Source organism: Cydia strobilella, chromosome 3 (genome assembly GCF_947568885.1).
Source record: "Cydia strobilella chromosome 3, ilCydStro3.1, whole genome shotgun sequence".
Lineage (NCBI taxonomy): Eukaryota > Metazoa > Arthropoda > Insecta > Lepidoptera > Tortricidae > Cydia > Cydia strobilella.
Window position 1 is genome coordinate 22,354,659 of NC_086043.1, and position 17,894 is coordinate 22,372,552.

Consider the following 17,894-nt stretch of genomic DNA (forward strand, 5'->3'; position numbering starts at 1 on the left):
TTTGTCGTAACAGGCTGTCACCGTTACAAAAGAATATTAAAGATATTAGAGTTTACATCTTATTAATTTGAAATGCGGGATAAATAAGATGTATGAATTTGTGTCACTTGCATCCACTGCATAAACAAATATTACAAAAGTATTATTTGCGTTCAAACGAAGCTAGCGGGCGGTCTGAATGGGCAACGGAGGCCGTGCAGGGTGGGGCCGCGGCGTGACCTTGCCGTACGCAACGCATGTTTACTTCGCCTGTGCGCCAAATTAACGCAACTTATTCAAAGAAGTTACGCAAACAACACAACAACAAGCAACAAGCAAGCAAAGAATGCGTCGAATTATCTTTTACCTATTTAAAACTCATAGATATTGTACAATGTCACCATTATGCAAAAGAACTGTAAGTACATGTTTGATTTGCGAGCGAGCTGGCAACATTGCGCAGGGAAATCTTAAAAATATCGCGTTTACGTGAACGCCACATACATTTGTGACAGTGATAGGGAAAAGGTACCACTAAAGTAAAATTTGGTTATTAATACCGTGACTTTCTTTCATTCTTTGATAAAAAAATTTGCTATTTATGCAACAAGTGCAGAAATCATCTTTACGCACGTGTATCATACAATGTTTTACTATGCATTGTGCGAGTAAATAAAAAAACATATCATGGCAAATAAGTTTAATTATTAGTGCGGAAAAGCAGTACTTTCCGCACGATATGGCTCCGTAGGAAACGCACTTTTCGAGCACATGCATTGTAAAAAAATATATAGGACTGTATCTCCTAAACCATGCGTCGTAGCGCAAAAATAATAAAATTTTCGTTCCCCTTTATGTAACCCAAAAGTAATACATGAAAAATACAATGAAAAAAAAAAGAAACAAGATCTTTATAGGGCTGTATTAGCTGTATCTCCTATACCGTGCATCGTAGCGCAAAAATAATCAAATTTTCGCTCCCCTTTAAGAAGCCCCTAATTAAGATTTAAAAACGCAAAAAAGAAAAAAAAGGGGAAAAAATCTTTATAGGGCTGTATCTCCTAAACCGTGCGTCGTAGCGCAAAAATAAACGTTTCGGTCCCGTTTATGTAACCATTAATTTATATTTAAAAAAAAACGCAATAAAAAAAAAACAAAAAAAAAACTTTATAGAGCTATATCTCCTAAACCGTGCGTGGTAGCGCAAAAATAACAAAATTTTCGTTCCCCTATACGGAACCCCAAAGTAATATACAAAAAACACAATGAAAAAAAAAACAACAAAAAAATCTTTATAGGGCTGCATCTCCTAAACCGTGCATCGTAGCACAAAAATAATCAAATTTTCGTTCCCCTTAAGAAACCCTTAATTAAAACTTAAAAAAAACCAGGAAAAAAACTTTATAGAGCTATTATAGCTATATATATAGATATAATATCTCCTAAACCGTGCGTGGTGTCGCAAAAATAATAAAATTTTCGTTCCCCTTTATGCAACCCATAATTTATATTTAAAAAAAAACGCAAAATTTTAAAAAAATATCATTATAGGGCTGTATCTCTTAAACCATGCGTCGTAGCGCAAAAATAATTAAAAAAAACCCCTTTAAGAAACCCGTAATTAATACTTAAAAAAAAAAACCAGGAAAAAAAACTTTATAGAGCTGTATCTCCTAAACCGTGCGTGGTACCGCAAAAACAATAAAATTTTCGTTCCCCTTTATGCAACCCATAATTTATATTTAAAAAAAACGCAAAATTTAAAAAAAAAATCTTTATAGGGCTGTATCTCCTAAACCATGCGTCGTAGCGCAAAAATAATAAAATTTTCGTTCCCCTTTATGCAACCCATAATTTTATATTTTAAAAAAACGCAAAATTTTAAAAAAAAATCATTATAGGGCTGTATCTCTTAAACCATCCATCGTAGCGCAAAAATAATTTAAAAAACCCCTTTAAGAAACCCGTAATTAATACTTTAAAAAAAAACCAGGAAAAAAAACTTTATAGAGCTGTATCTCCTAAACCGTGCGTGGTACCGCAAAAACAATAACATTTTCGTTCCCCTTTATGCAACCCATAATTTATATTTAAAAAAACGCAAAATTTAAAAAAAAATCTTTATAGGGCTGTATCTCCTAAACCATGCGTCGTAGCGCAAAAATAATAAAATTTTCGTTTCCCTTTATGAAACCCCAAAGTAATATACAAAAAACACAATGTAAAAAAGAAAAAAAGAAAAAAAACAATAAAGAAATCTTTATAGGGCTGTATCTCCTAAACCATGCGTCGTAGCGCAAAAATAATAAAATTTTCGTTCCCCTTTATGCAACCCATAATTTATATTTAAAAAAAACGCAAAATAAAAAAAATCATTATAGGGCTGTATCTCTTAAACCATGCGTCGTAGCGCAAAAATAATTTAAAAAACCCCTTTAAGAAACCCGTAATTAATACTTTAAAAAAAAAACAAAAAAAAACCAGGAAAAAAACTTTATAGAGCTGTATCTCCTAAACCGTGCGTGGTACCGCAAAAGCAATAAAATGTTCGTTCCCCTTTATGTCACCATTAATTTATACAAAAAAACGCAAAAAAAAGAGTTTTTTTTTTATAGGGCTTGATCTCCTAAACCATGCGTCGTAGAGCAAAAATAATAAAATTTTCGTTCCCCTCTATGAAGCCTGAAAATAATATACAAAAACACAAGAAAAAGAAAGAAAAAAATAATAACAAAAAAAATTATAGGGCTGTATCTCCTAAACCGTCCATCGTAGCGCAAAAATAATCAATATCCATTCCCCTTTAAGAAGCCCTAATTAAGATTTAAAAACGCAAAAAAGAAAAAGAGAAAAAAATCAGTTTAGGGCTGTATCTCCTAAACCGTGCGTCGTAGCGCAAAAATAATAAAATTTTCGTTCCCTTTTATGAAACCCCAAAGTAATAACAAAAAACGCAATGACAAAAAAAAGAAAAAAAAAACAACAAAAAAAACTTTAGGGATGTATCTCCTAAACCGTGCATGGTAGCGAAAAATAATCAAATTTTCGTTCCCCTTAAGAAGCCCTTAATTAAGATTTAAAAACGTAAAAAAGGAAAAGAAAAAATCTATATAGGGCTGTATCTCCTAAACCGTGCGTCGTAGCGCAAAAATAATCAACTTTTCGGTCCCCTTTATGTAACCATTAATTTATACAAAAAAAACGCAAAAAAAAAGAGATTTTTTTTTATAGGGCTTGATCTCCTAAACCATGCGTCGTAGCGCAAAAATAATTAAATTTTCGTTCCCCTTTATGAAACCCTAAAGTAATATACAAAAAACACAATGTAAAAAAGAAAAAAATAAAAAACAATAAAAAAAACTTTATAGGGCTGTATCTCCTAAACCGTGCGTCGTAGCGCAAAAATAATCAAATTTTCTTTCCTCTTTATTCAACCCTTAATTTATATTTAAAAAAAAAAACGCTTTCAATAAACTGCTGTAACTCGGAAACTTAGAATCCACAAAGGGGACTTTACTAAATTATGACACATATTAAAGCCTGACCAGTAATATATGATCATTGTCAAGAGGGCGCTGTTCATTCTCATGTACAGGGTGACAGTTCAGTATAGTATGAAAAAATATTGTATTTAATGAACATTAATGTTGCTTGCCACGCTTAAACATAACAAAAATCACAATAAATTGCGTCTTAAAATAAACTTAAAAAGTCTACTAAAAATCGAAACAATAGTAGATTGTTAACCAAGGGATGAAAGGCACTCATTTCTGCCGAGGTATTTTGGCGCTCGAATGCAGTGAGAGCGCCAATAGTCCGAGGCAGAAATGATGCCTTTCACCCGAGTTAAACACTCTACTTTTCATTTCGAATACGAGGAAAGTAAAATGCATGTATTTTTTTTAAAACATGACTAAGTATACATTTTTATAGTATTTCTTGAGGGTACTTTCAATTAACAATTCAGACAAAAGTATCGTTATTTATGGAATGGAGAGTCAAATATCAAAATGAAAAATTTATTACAAATCCATTTAAACTCAAATTTCAATTGCGTATCGTAAAAAAATTAAAAAAGTCGTACTTCGAACGTAAAATGCTCTAGTGCAGACACGTATCATTTTCTGCGCACCTTTTAGAACAACAATGACCCTCTTTCAGAGCATGAGAAATGAAAAAGTAATTTTTAAGTCGCTGATGTGACATTCTCAATCAAAAGGTAGGTACCACTTTGTCGTTTACCATAAAGACGAAATTTGATTATATCTTTATACAAATAACCTGTCAGAGAAAGTGGTACCTTTTGATTAGGAACGTCACAAATGTTGGTCAGTATGAGGAGTGCAGCCTACAGTTTATTTTTAATTTTATATTTATATACCTACTACGGTAAGATTGATAAGACAATGTAATTATGCCTCCGAATGAAATAAATACACTGTATCGCAAAACTAAGTGGCGAGACAGCTCATAATGGCATCTCTTGGTTGGTCTTAACAAGGGTAAAGGAGATAGTATTAAGATCTCAGTCGCCAGCTGATATTGCGGCAAGTATAATAAGCACCCCACCCGCGTAGGTACCCTTCCCCGCGCACGCCCTTCTTGCTCAATTGAGTTTTATTTTGCCAGATAGTAAAAAAACCGTGGATCAAAATGACCCAAATTATGAATGATGTCTCAATGTGGTATTATAATATTGTAGACGTAAACTTAATAATATGAATTTTTTTTTGTGGCAGATACAGGGTGTTAATTAGAAAAAATTTTTTTTTAAATAAAAGCGGTGGATGAATTTGACACAGATTTGTTTGAATAACATATAACAATGTTCTGTAAAGTACAACACTTCACTTACCGACTCTAATATTTTTTTAGGCGTTTTAGGATCAATATTAGGTATTTATTAAATGCCATTATACCCGTGGATGAAAATGACACAAAATGCGTGTGTACGTCGGAAGCCACTTTGCCTTTACAGGGAAACAAAGAATTTCGTCTCTAATATTTTTTTTACAGAATGCTGATTGAAAAAAGAAATACCTAAATTTCTACCTAAGCAAATACCTAGGATGACACAAAATATTATTTTTAGGTTTAGTATATGGTCTGGAAACTATATATAAAAAATAAGCAACATTAATATTCTTATAACCTCAGAAGTTATTGGTACAGGTCTAGTTGTCTGAAACGATAAACTATATGTAAAACTATGTTTAGATAAGATATGTACAATATAAACTTTAAAATGTAAAATTTGTAAAAACAAAATATGTCTGAATAAAAGGCTTATATTATTATTATATTATTAAAGAAATCTCGGTGGGCGAGTCCGACTCGCACTTGGCCGGTTTTTTTTACTTATTGGGCCTAAATAATTAGTTTTACTTACAATTGTGGATCAAACAGTATGCCCCAGTTGCGATCAATGAAGGAACAGATGTGTGTTTTGTAGTGAAAGAATCCATGGTTACTAATGCCATATGCATTAGTGGTGAGATGGTGCAGCGTCAGCAGAATCACATTGACCCTGAAGAAAAAAAAATTAAAAACCTAAGTGCTCATACAATGAAAATTTTACGTTTTTTTTTATATTTTTTATTTATTTATATTCCTTTTTCATAAAATTACAAATTCTACATGTCATAGGTGTAATATTCATAAGTAAGTATGTCAGTTTAATCACAATTCATTAAAATAACTCATCAATTAAAGTTAGTTATTTTAATACATATTTAGTTTATATTTAAGTTTAGTTTTTAATTAGTTTTATGTTTAGATTTTGTGTTATATCCTATGGCAGTAAAAAGTAGTTCCTATGCCAATTCTTAAGATTAGTTGCCAAGCGGACCCCAGGCTCCCATGAGCCGTGGCAAAATGCCGGGACAACACAAGGAAGATGATTTTGTGGTATATCATCATTAAAATACATTTATAACGGAACACATATGTAGAGGATCCGTGTAACAGATCGAAACATAGCTCTATATATCTGAGAAACTTTTTATAAATGTTATAATATAGTTTAATATGTCTGTGAGTCTAGTGTGGAGGCCCTGGGGCAACAAAGGAGTGGAGGCCCCCTGGCCCTAAATTATTTTTCCGAACTCTCTATTGTGGGGGGCAGGGCCGGATCTAAGGTAGAGCGAGTGGAGCGGCCGCTTAAGGCGCCGGATGGCAAGGGGGACACCAAAATGGCAAATGAGAAAAAAAGGGTAAAAAGCTTTAACGAAGGGCGCCAAATCCCCATTTCGCTCTACCCTGATCAAGGACTCGGGCCGGCACTGGTGGGAGGCCACTCTTTTGTGGAGGCCCGGGCAGTTACACCGGTTGCCCTCCCCTAAATCCGGGTATGAGTCACGGAAGTTTCATATTTTATTTAGATCATCACTTCCAATTTCCATGTGACTTGGTTTTGTGTCTGTTGCATCAATAATATTATTTAAGACGTGAAATGTGGTGCTCTGTAGTGTCTGTAGGTAGAGCGGCACGCAGTTAAAAACGGTTTATGTCGACCAGTTGGATCAGAAAAAGTTGTAAATATCCTTACCATGGAAATCTGTTCCTTGTAAACAATTCCTTATTATTCGGAGAGCATTCCTCACAAGTAAAATCGAAGAAAACATCGCAAGCTAAGTCTCCCGGTGTACCCTGCCGCCGCAAACAAGTCAAATGTACGAAACATATACACGTATCACAGATCAGACCGGGCCGGTATTGCTTGTTCTCTGGGTCGTTACAATACTTGCAAATTGTCGTCATTGTGCATAAAACATTTAAATATAGTTTGATTTGTTGTTTTACGATGTAAGACGACGATATCGTTTGGTTTTCAATAACATAACCTCAAAACTGCGCTGTCACTGTCAATGTCATTGAAATTTGCGACTTGCGTTTCGATATGGGGACTTCCGGTTCGAGCGCCATCTTGATAGTTAGCATCGTGATTAATTACTTTGTTTTTTGCTTATTAATATTGTTTAAAGTGTAATATCGATAGCTTATTATACAGTAAACTAATGTGGTAGTGTGCAGTGAATGGAGAATTAATTTTGAAACGCGTTTAACCACCATCTTGGAGTCAACGGCCGGTAGTCCACGTGCTTCTTGTAAAGTCTAGCTATCGATTTACAAGAGCTAACAAATCACCGTACACTGTCTTGTACAACCGTACAATTTTTGTCGTTTGTAAACCTCTCAATACCTTGATACTGGCGAAATAGCCCACTGGGCTGAAGCCATAATTTTAAAAGAAGAAGAAGAAGAAGTTTCGATATGGCATCATAAATATCTTTGGTAAGTACAGTAAAATTTGCAATAAGTACAAATTTGGAGTCAAGCCATTTCCGTCATTAGAAAAAAGCTATAAAATTAAAAAATGTAGGCGCGAAGGGTAATCAGGTACAATCTGATATGCAATAAAAATTATGAGTATGAGTATGACTCTATGAGTATGGTATGATGTATATTATACCTACTCTTTGGTATGACCTCATAGAAAATTTAAATTTCGCGTCTTTTGGTACTGACAAACTAGTTTGACGGGTTATATCTTATCTATGCAAAAATAAATAAATCTCACTCATAGCTACCAAAGAGCATATAATCACTATCTAATAGCTACGAAACTACCTACTCGCTTCTCGCTGATATGATGGCCAAGGCGGAAAGCTGACAAAAGGATGACTCACGCCGCTCACGCCAGACCGGGCCAAAGCTTCTAGAGCTTCGTTTTCTATAAGCACCATGTGAACACCGATCATCCGTCATAGAAAATGACATGTCGGACGCCTCGGCCGGGGCACGGCCCCGTCTAGCGTGAGGAGTCATGCTGACCTAAGAATTCTGCTTAAGTTCCTACTATTTACTGCCACGGCGGGTTATACATATAATATCAGACTGAGTTTGAAAAATAAAACACCAAATTCTAATTCTTTATTAACAGTCTATTTAGCAGCGTCCCTAAACTCGCTGATCCATTTCTTAATATGCTCCTTGTGACTGTTGCGCGCGATCTTCACTGTGTCAGGGTCTACGGGGTTGGCGGGCATGAGGTCTAAATGGTGCGCTCCGTTGAAGATGATCACCGCTTGCACTGAGTCACTAACGCTGTCGAGGATGCCACCTAGAAAAAAAACATGATATATTTATATAGATGGTCTTTACAGTGGATACGGATTTTTACGCCGCTCTGGAGAGCGAGCGAAATATCGCTATACAGATAATTGCGCTGTTTCGCTTACACACTGGAGCAGCAGATTGGGGTTTCGCCACAGAATAAGACACTACTACTACGATAGTACTAGGTAGGTACTGAAGGGTCACTCTCTAACAAAACGCGTCTATTACGACAGATACGAGTATGATGAGTAGCGGTGGGCGGCAACTACTAGTGACACTACCAATGGTGTGACCCGCATGTACTTGTAGCGACGCGACGAAATCGCGGAGTGAGCCACGCCTGGTTCCGCATCCGGCATCAGTGTGATAATCGCGATGTCCGTGCACGTTGGAGGATCTACTATCTTGTGTCCTAAATCGGTAATTTGTGGTATTTTCTATAAAAAGGGACTTTATTGTCGATGGCGCTTACGCCATTATTAACGATGCTCCGATATAAATACAATGCCGCGCGGCGCTGTGCGGCATAAGCGCCATCGACAATAAGGTCCCTTTTCATAGAAAATGGCCCATTTAAACTTGACATGACACTTTGAGCCAACCAAAAAGGGGCTCCTGAGGTGCCTACTGCTTAAGTATGCTTCATAATGTCCTGCAAATCTAATATTATGGTGGACATGCGCATTGTAGACATTTTTGGACATAAAAGCTACTGCTACGGGCTAAAACATATTTGCCATCGGAATGTCTCCGGAATTCCGAAATTACCCACATGGAAAAAAAATGCCACATGGTTTGGGTAACAAACTTTTCTATTTCCAACAGAAATTTATTTCTCGTGAAATTTTCCAGAAATCTTTTACCTGCAGCAAAAGGATCCAGCAGCCCATTACTGAACACGATATTGGACGCCGCCTGAATCCTGTTGCCGCCGTACTCAATCTTCGCGAGCTGCTCCCGAGGGTACACCTTGAACTTGTCGTAGCACTCCTTGGAGTAGGACGTGAAGTTCCATGGGACAGGCTCGAACATGTCGTGCTCGCCGGTGGTGCACTTTGGCATCACCATTTCTGTGCAGGCCTGGTAATGGAAAGAGATTGTAATTTTTGAAATAAAGGAAAAATGGAGAATCGCTTCGAGCTAAATTCAAATATCAAATTGTGGCTTCAAAATAAAGAAGTGTTCTTAAGCTTCATGTGTATAAGCCCCTTTCCATCAGAAAATGTCCTTGTGCTTCATATCCCTGACCTGTGTGCCCCTTTTCTGATGGAAAGGTCCGTATGCACAAGAAGCAAAAGGACCGTTTTCTGATAGAAAGCCACATACTATAAAAGCATTAAAAGTGCTGATTCGATTTTTTTTTCAATTACCTAGATGCCCAATTCGCATTAGAATAATATATGACCCAGATTTTCTCGAGCAATAAAATGTGACGTGTATTTAGGATGATGATGACCAATGCTAGCCTGTTGAATTTCCCAAAAGTTAATGACGTACCTGATAGTTCCAACCAGAAATGTCCAAATTGCCGTATTCACCTCCATTTTTGTAGTCAACACATTCACTCTTGCCATCGTAGTTGGTATACACTTGCAACATCTTCCCGATTCCCTGAGAACAATGGAAAAGAATTGTCAATTGATGTGTGTCGATAACTTACGTAATATTGGAACCGTTCTATTATAGTATTTCGGACCAATATTGTAGTATTTGATAATGACTGTATGTCTCTGTAGGTCCTGTAGACCTGTAGATGAGTTTCTACATCAAACTGGAGAAAAAGTGAAGTGGAAGTGATAATAGATGAGGCATTTCAAAGCAACCGCTTCTTACCTCTAGCAAGGCCTGTCCCTTCAACGTCTGATTCAGGTACTGGCAGACAACCCTGACTGGCTCAGCTGGTAGTGGAATCAGCAAATCCGACGCGAACGGATAGTTGACCATAGCCAGCAATTCGTACATGGAGCGAAGGAAGTTGATGAGTTTCTGAACCTCGGTCGCATTGCGGACTGGGTCACAGAGCTTCCAGTTCTTTTGGAGCCATTCGGAGCCGTTGGCGGTGGTGGAGAACTTTCTGGAAATTTAAATAGGGTTTATTAACGTAACTTTTTATCGGACACTGCTCAGAGGGACAAAGGTACGAATAAAAATAACCAAACCGCCTGTCACCAAAGCGTTCGCAAAATTATATTGTATGGGAAGTTTCATAGATCTGCTGCTTGACGTTGATCAGTCTGTTAACTGTGGTTGTTGCCACTGGCCCTAGTCTGTTGCAGCTAAGGCGGGCGCTATGATCAGTAATCACAATCAGTCATGAGAAACAACAAAAAAATTTTTTTTTTGTTAAAACAATGTAAGTACCTCAAATCTTAACAGGTCTTTGATTCTAAACATCGTAACTATCCGTAGCTATCCGTCTGAATTGGGTACATTCCAATAATGATTAAACGCATTGAAATCTTCTAGGTATCAAATTATCAATCCTCTTCATGTCAATTGGCAACATTTTATGAGAAGCAGACGCGTTTGACGCTTACTGGAATTATCCTGACGCATACTGGGATTGCCCTAGTTGTCCTAAACCGGCACTATTGGCATTGGCACACAATAAGGTAATAATACTACGTACAGACAGTGCCTGCGTCTACCTTGAATATCGAAAATCGAAATTTAGTTGTCTGCGTCTAATGCTTGAATATGAAGAGCAATGAAGAGGCAAATAAAAAAAAATCGGTTACTGCAGTAGGTCTTCGGAATTTTCACTGTTATGTTAGATGTTAGATTATCAAATGTTTGACATCGGAAGGCTACAACTGGCTACAAGTGATATTGGATGACGCTCTCTTCTTTCGCTTGCTTGACTGTGACTTAATTATGGCTCGAAGACGTTGGGACGGTAACCGACCGCGCCCGAATACGTGAATATACCATTTTAAAGGCGGTAAGGTGTCTAATTGTTACTATGTCGAGTTGTATTGACTTAGCTATAGGTAAATAGCATGTGTTAAATTACTTATTTGTTAGACGCAGAACATGTGTGCGATCCCACTTTGAATGTAACACTTACAGTTCAAATAAAATGTTAATGAGCAAACACAGATGATACAACTGTATCTATGGCGTTTTGTCACTATGACCATAACATACGATATTGTTAGGGTTCTTGTCGTTCAAAACGAGATTACTCGATGATGGAAAGTCTCGCCCCAAATTGACGCAATAGGCCTTAATATTTTCAGCACAAGGCGCACGAGATAATGGTAGGCAACCTATGGTAGGCCTCGAATGGCACCATGCCAAGAAACTTGTACCTATATGTGTCAATTTGGATCAATAATTACCTTAACGTAGCCCAAGAATCTTTAATATTCTCGACGCACGTGGACCCAGCGATGTTAAAAGATGACGTCACAATATGATAATAGGCATCGCAAGGCACCATGCCGGTGAACATGTGGATAGGCGCGGAGGCAGCGATGGCGCCGGTGACCATATGGGGGTACTTCATACGGAAATAGGCTGCAAGCATGGCGCCATAAGATCCTGGAACCAATGGAACAAATCAATAGTTGTACAAGAAACATTTTATTCTCCTTATGCTAGTGGTTTTCCCGGAGCCCGTTTAATAAAACTAAAATTTACAGGTACTTAGTTTTCGCACAGAAGTGATTGCTCAAAACTAAACGTAACTAATATATATATATATTTTTAATTAATTAAACAAGAGGGAAAAGGTACACATTTTAAGACCAATGAAAATTGGTTACTCTGTATGGAGTCATGGACATTTGATTTTATTTGGTGGTCCATGAGGGGAATAATTATGATTTACCAACGGAGTTCACGGAAAAAGTATATGTTGGGGGTAGGTTCGTAATGAGAGGATGTATTTGGAGACCCATGAGGAGTCTGAGGAGAACAATATGATAAACTAAAGATTTTTCTTCGCGAAGAAGTTATAAATTCTTCCTTGTTAGTTATCTTACCTCCAAAAACGATGACAGGGTATTTGGGCACCAGCTGATGATCTTGAAGATAGTCAAGAAGGTCGGCATAGTCGGCTAGGGCTTGTGAAGATGTCAGGTAACCGATGTGCTCGTTGTCCAGAGATTTGTTGCCGAATGGCTTCGATGCTCCATAATATCTGTGACAATATTTTCGTTTATTAATTTTGCACTAAACAGAGCTAATTTAGGTCAGCTAAGGTTTCTCTAGCTGGATAAATATTTTTTGTGCTATTATTCGTTACATATGTCCAAGGGACTATAGTTTGTTCATTTTTTAGAAGACATTTTGTACTACGTTCTACTAATATGCTTAGTAGATGGCTTATTATGGAAAAACTACCACAAAAATGCATGTTTGGTAAAGTAAAATACCATAATATCACTATTTTAAGTTGTTTTTCCCTTGGACAACTAACCTAAATCATGGTTACTAGTGACACTAAAATGACTACAAAAACAATGAAGTGGACTTTTTTTATAAAATGCTACTAAGAACTAGAACATTTTATGATATGCTGTGCTGGGAGGCGTGTGGCGTGTGTCACTACGCGACTCGCGGCCGTCACCAGATATGGTGCCGCATACAAATATGTCTAATTTAAAAAGCAAGTACCTAAGCACTGCATCGCAACTGGTTGCAGGGACAATGACAAAAATACTGACTACACATAAGTATATATAATATATTCAATCGGAAACGTTTAAGCCCCTTTGCTATACTATACCTAAACAGCCAACCAAATTCAAATTTCCTAAGGTAGGACAACCTCGCGCCTACATTTTTCAACTTTGCCGCCTTTTTCTACTGCCGGAAATGGCTTGCCAAACTACGAGTATATGGCTGTTAACACACTGGATGCGAATCGCACGTCGCTCCGATGTGCGAGCGGAATGTCGCTATAATACGCGCATAGCGTTGTCTCTCTCAAACATCGGAACGCCGTGCGAATCGCATCCAGTGTGATAACCGCCTAAGTCCCCACTCACCTGTGTTCCGCAAAAACGAGCTTAGCCTTGAACTCCTCCGCGATTTCCCACATGAATCCGGTGTGCTTCGCGAACACCTCGACTAGACCCTGGACCAATCAAATACTCATTACGTGTGCAACTAGTTGTATTTCAAGATGACGTGTTCAGGAAGTGCTATTAGTAGTGTAGTACCGTAACATGGGGTGAGTAGGAAGAAAACTGACATTCAAAACCTCGATAACATTTTATTTTTACATATGCAAACTGAATGGTGTATATTATAAGTGTTCCGGACGTTTGCATTTTAGTTTTTATTTTATTTTGGGTAGTTCCATTTCATAACATTGACGATAAACAGGAAAACCCACCTCACCCCGTAGTCCCTCGTAATTGAGGTGAGACGGGTTTTCATACAAAGGTGATTTTGGAAGATTGTTGGATCGATTTTTTATTATTATGAGTATTACTATACCTCCATTTTAAATTGGAATACATTAAATAAAACTATGAAATCGGATTATATCGCGTATATTGAATTTATAATACATCCCGACGTTTCGAACCCTTTACAGCGTTCGTCGGGTGACTCACCCGTTGACCACGAACGCTATGTTTTTAAAAATTACTGCATTTTGATGGCATTTCTTATTTTTCGATTCCGCACCTCAAAAGGATAAACAGTTTAGAAGTTATTCAAGAAAATAGGCAATAACAATAAATGACCATTCCCGCCCCCCCTCCTTATCTCCGAAACTACTTACTGGGTCTAAAATAAATAAAAAAAACACAAAATGATCTTTACCTATATATAGATCACAGGAAAACCTATTAGAAATGTGCAGTAAAGCGTGAGTCGGACTTAATTACTTAGTTTTTCATCCGTCCCGGGTTTTTTTAGACATTTCACTCACGTTTCACATAAAAAAATTGTTTGTTTAAATTGTGTAATGTACGGAACCCTCGGAACTCGAGTCCGACTCGCAACTGGCCGGTTTTTGTATGTATACTACTTATAAAATGTGTACTCTAGGCTTGAGTCGGTCATGAACTAAGAACTGTTAAGAATGAAATCCCGTGAAGGACCGAAAGGAACTAAATCTTTTTGCACGCTCTTAATCGGTCTTTAGGTCCTTTAGTTCAGTGGGAGTGGAGAGCGCTTGACTGAGTGAAACGGTAAATGGATGGAACGAAACGGTTGGCACTGTCCCTGGCACGAGTGTGAACGAGATGAATGAACGACGTGACACTCCTAAGCCCGTAAAATACGAAGGAAGATCAAATATTTTTCATATTTCTGATATTTTTTTTTTTTGTATTGTTAAGGTGTTTTAATGTTTGATATCGACAAATCGTATTGTACAAGTTAAATTGTATTCAGTTACTAAATATTGGAAAAAATCCAATTCCCGGCTCTCAACAACCGAACTGAACTAAAGGAACTAAAAGACCGAACTAGTTCGTTTGACCGATTGACCGAGAGCGGAGCGCTCTCTGTAGTGACCGAGCAGGCACAAGCCTAGTGTACTCTACGCTAACTACGTAAATGATCTGTGTAATCGCCATCTGAACAATACCTCTATTTGACAAGTTTGCCTTGATGACGTTAAACTTAACCCTTAAATGCATAATGATGTATATATGCATCGTATATTTGATGGTCCGTGGCTCAATATGCAGCTATCCAAAATCACATTTATTACTTTTATACAGCATGACACATCTATTTCAATTTATTAAAAAGTTATACAAAAAATCATGCATTTAAGGGTTAAACTGCCAGCCGGGCTAGCACATGATTAGCGCGAGAGTATCTCGCCGCGACATAGACTACCCGTCCCCCTTTAATTCATACAGTTAGTAAGAGACGGGTAGTCTATCTCGCGGCGAGATACTGTCGCGTCAATTATGTGCTCGGCCTACAGGTGCCAGATTTGTTTTTCATATTTTGGAGCACCTGGTCCTTTTAATATACCCAATCTGACGACGACTGTACCATAATCCACATAATTAAATTTAATAATATAACGAGGCTACTTTGGTAATTATTGCTCTAGAATAAATTGACATTGGTTTCCTTTTCTTAACAAGTACTAATTAAATAAATTGTCAGAATGTTATTTATCACACCACATGCTGACATTGCCCAATTATAGGTATATCGTGCAAACCTCAAATAAAGTAAGTCATTATTGCTGTAGGTCTCTATGGAACAATAATACCACTACAAGCCATATACGCAAAACAAAAGCCAATGGTATTGCAAAACGCTGCAGTATTAGCAAGAGGATGAAGTTGAAAGATTATAATTTGTACGTTTTTTTTTAAATAATACAAGTAATATTGTCTTCGGTTACCGCGATAGTTACTCATGAAATAAAACTATGAAAACGGATTATATCGCGTATATTGAATTTATAATACATCCCGACGTTTCGAACCCTTTACAGCGTTCGTGGTCAACGGGTGACTGAGGAAAAATTACAAAGTGGTAAAATACCCACATACTAAAATAATGAACAATCATAGACTACAAACTTTAAGGCTTGTTGTACATGCAAAATTGGTTCATAAGGCTAGTTATACACTACAATTATTTTCAAGTAAATATATTTTTATCGCGTATATATATATATCTTTACTTGAAAATAATTGTAGTGAAATAAAACTATGAAAACGGATTCATAGTTTTATTTCATGAGTAACTATCGCGGTAACCGAAGACAATAATAATTGTAGTGTATAACTAGCCTTATGAACCGATTTTGCATGTACAACCAGCCTTAAAGTTTGTAGTCTATGATTGTTCATTATTTTAGTATGTGGGTATTTTTGCACTTTGTAATTTTTCCTCAGTCACCCGTTGACCACGAACGCTGTAAAGGGTTCGAAACGTCAGGATGTATTATAAATTCAATATACGCGATATAATCCGTTTTCATAGTTTTATTTCAATAATACAAGTAGCTTTAGTAAAACGTTGTTTCTAGTAAGTAGCCTTGCTTTTTATTGTCTCGCAAAAGGTGAGAAAAGTAGAGTATCCTTTGGGATAAAGCTGTTTTCGTCTTGGGCGAGCTTGAATCCATCGCTGTACTCAGGACTCCTCCAAATTAGTAACAGTCATAATATCCCTCACTACGCTCGGGAGTTAAATCTGGAGTCCCTCATTTGCTCAGGATTCAATATCGCGGCCGTGACATAAAACAGAGCCACAGATTAATAAATAGTACAGAGCTTTAGCCCCTCCGTGTATAATCTACTATATGCAAACTGATAAATGGTTACTTGATTGATCCTAAATAAATTTTGTATCAAGAAAAAACGTCTGCGAGCGATGCTATTAAGCTTAGAAATAAATTAAGTCGAAAATTCACTGTCTTGGGTGGGACTTGAACCCACGACCACTAAATCACTCTGTGCTCTGCCATCTGAGCTACCAAGACCGTATCCCATGAAAAAATCTGGAAAAGTGATTAAGCTACTTAGGCTATTACTTAATTAACCAATTATACATCTTGGGTATGTGTAAAAAAGCAAAGATAGATATAACTCCGTAATAGATGGATACAGTCTAAGGAAAAAACGTGCCTCGATAATCAAGAAAATTTGATTCTCGTTCAGAGGGCGCTACTAGTTTTGGCCTACAGTCGTATAGATGGCGTTGACGGTTTCGTTTGTTATTTAACAATTTTAACGCATATCAGTGAAAGAACATGGGTCAAAATCATAAAAATAATTAATGCATTAAAAAAAAAAACATTTATCTATATTTAAATACATTTTATCGTATTTTTATAAATCTTAATTTTTAGTTTTAATGTGTCGACAGATGGCAGTGAATTTACTGGGGTTACAAAATTTACTATGACAGTACCGCTCTAGTATAAGTTACTCTATGCTTATACGTACCTACTAAGTTATCTTATACCTTTAAACGAGCAATTCTTGTATATATCTATGTATCTATATATATTTATATATTTCGGGGATCTCGGAAACGGCTCTAATGATTTCGATGAAATTTGTTATATGACGGATTTCGGGGGCAAAAATCGATCTAGCTAGGTTTTATCTCTGGGAAAACGCGCATTTTTGAGTTTTTATGTTTTCCGAGCAAAGCTCGGTCTCCCAGATATTATGTAGGTATACAAGCAAGTATGTCAACAGGCTAAAAACAAACAATGAGGAAAATAACACTGTAAAAAAAAAACTCCTAATTTCAAAAATAACCACAAACTACACTCACCTCATTTCCAGTGTAAAAGAAAATGGGCCCTCCATCCTTATCCCAATGTTCCTCATTCACCAAATACTTAATCTGAAACTCCTCATTCCTCTGAAACCCGAAATGATCTAACGGCACTTTGAACCAGTTCGTGGTATACTTATATTCTGATTTAACTATATTTAGGGTCAATAAGATTACTGTGATTCGCCACATGATGGCACGTCTTTAGTGTGTGGTGGTTGAAATGATTGTGACGGTATCCGTTTGGTCGGGTGTGTTGTTGGTATTGTATCGTATCAGATCTGTTTGTAGAACTACGCCAAATTTTCTATTGACAGTAACAATAAAACACCTGTGCACGGGTAAATTTTAATGTAGGTGAATTGTATTTCATTCATCTAATTCCGACCGCTGGGTCGGCAACCTTTTAAGTAATCTAAGAATTCCCTCAAGCATAAAATTGCGCATTTTTAGAAGCAATTTTCTTTTTTTTTTGCAAAAAATGTTACGAATGTTTAAAGACGCGTTTATTCGTGATTTTTTTTTATCGAGCAAAAGTCAAAAAGTCCCTGGAAAAAGGCCTCAAGATTGCTAAG

At 36.9% G+C, this 17,894-nt stretch overlaps 2 protein-coding genes across 2 annotated transcripts in view; both read right to left on the reverse strand.

The window, feature by feature from the left end:
• Nucleotides 1–6,827, reverse strand: part of LOC134756120 (cysteine-rich protein 2-binding protein) — a 29,034-nt gene extending 22,207 nt beyond the window's left edge. The window contains exons 1-2 of the mRNA XM_063692932.1: nucleotides 6,527–6,827; nucleotides 5,369–5,506 (exon numbers count right to left, since the gene is read on the reverse strand). Of these exons, the coding sequence (XP_063549002.1) occupies nucleotides 5,369–5,506; nucleotides 6,527–6,738 (350 nt within the window). The 5' untranslated portion in view covers nucleotides 6,739–6,827. The remainder of the gene's footprint in view (nucleotides 1–5,368; nucleotides 5,507–6,526) is intronic.
• Nucleotides 6,828–7,904: 1,077 nt separating this feature from the next.
• LOC134756121 (lysosomal Pro-X carboxypeptidase-like) lies at nucleotides 7,905–17,564 on the reverse strand. Its single transcript, XM_063692933.1, has 8 exons — nucleotides 17,317–17,564; nucleotides 13,092–13,180; nucleotides 12,084–12,241; nucleotides 11,439–11,640; nucleotides 9,931–10,171; nucleotides 9,595–9,708; nucleotides 8,961–9,177; nucleotides 7,905–8,101 (listed from the first exon to the last, which is right to left on the reverse strand). The coding sequence occupies exons 1-8, from the start codon at nucleotides 17,509–17,511 to the stop codon at nucleotides 7,923–7,925; spliced, it is 1,395 nt and encodes a 464-aa protein (XP_063549003.1). The 5' UTR covers nucleotides 17,512–17,564; the 3' UTR covers nucleotides 7,905–7,922.
• Between the last annotated feature and the right edge of the window lie 330 nt (nucleotides 17,565–17,894).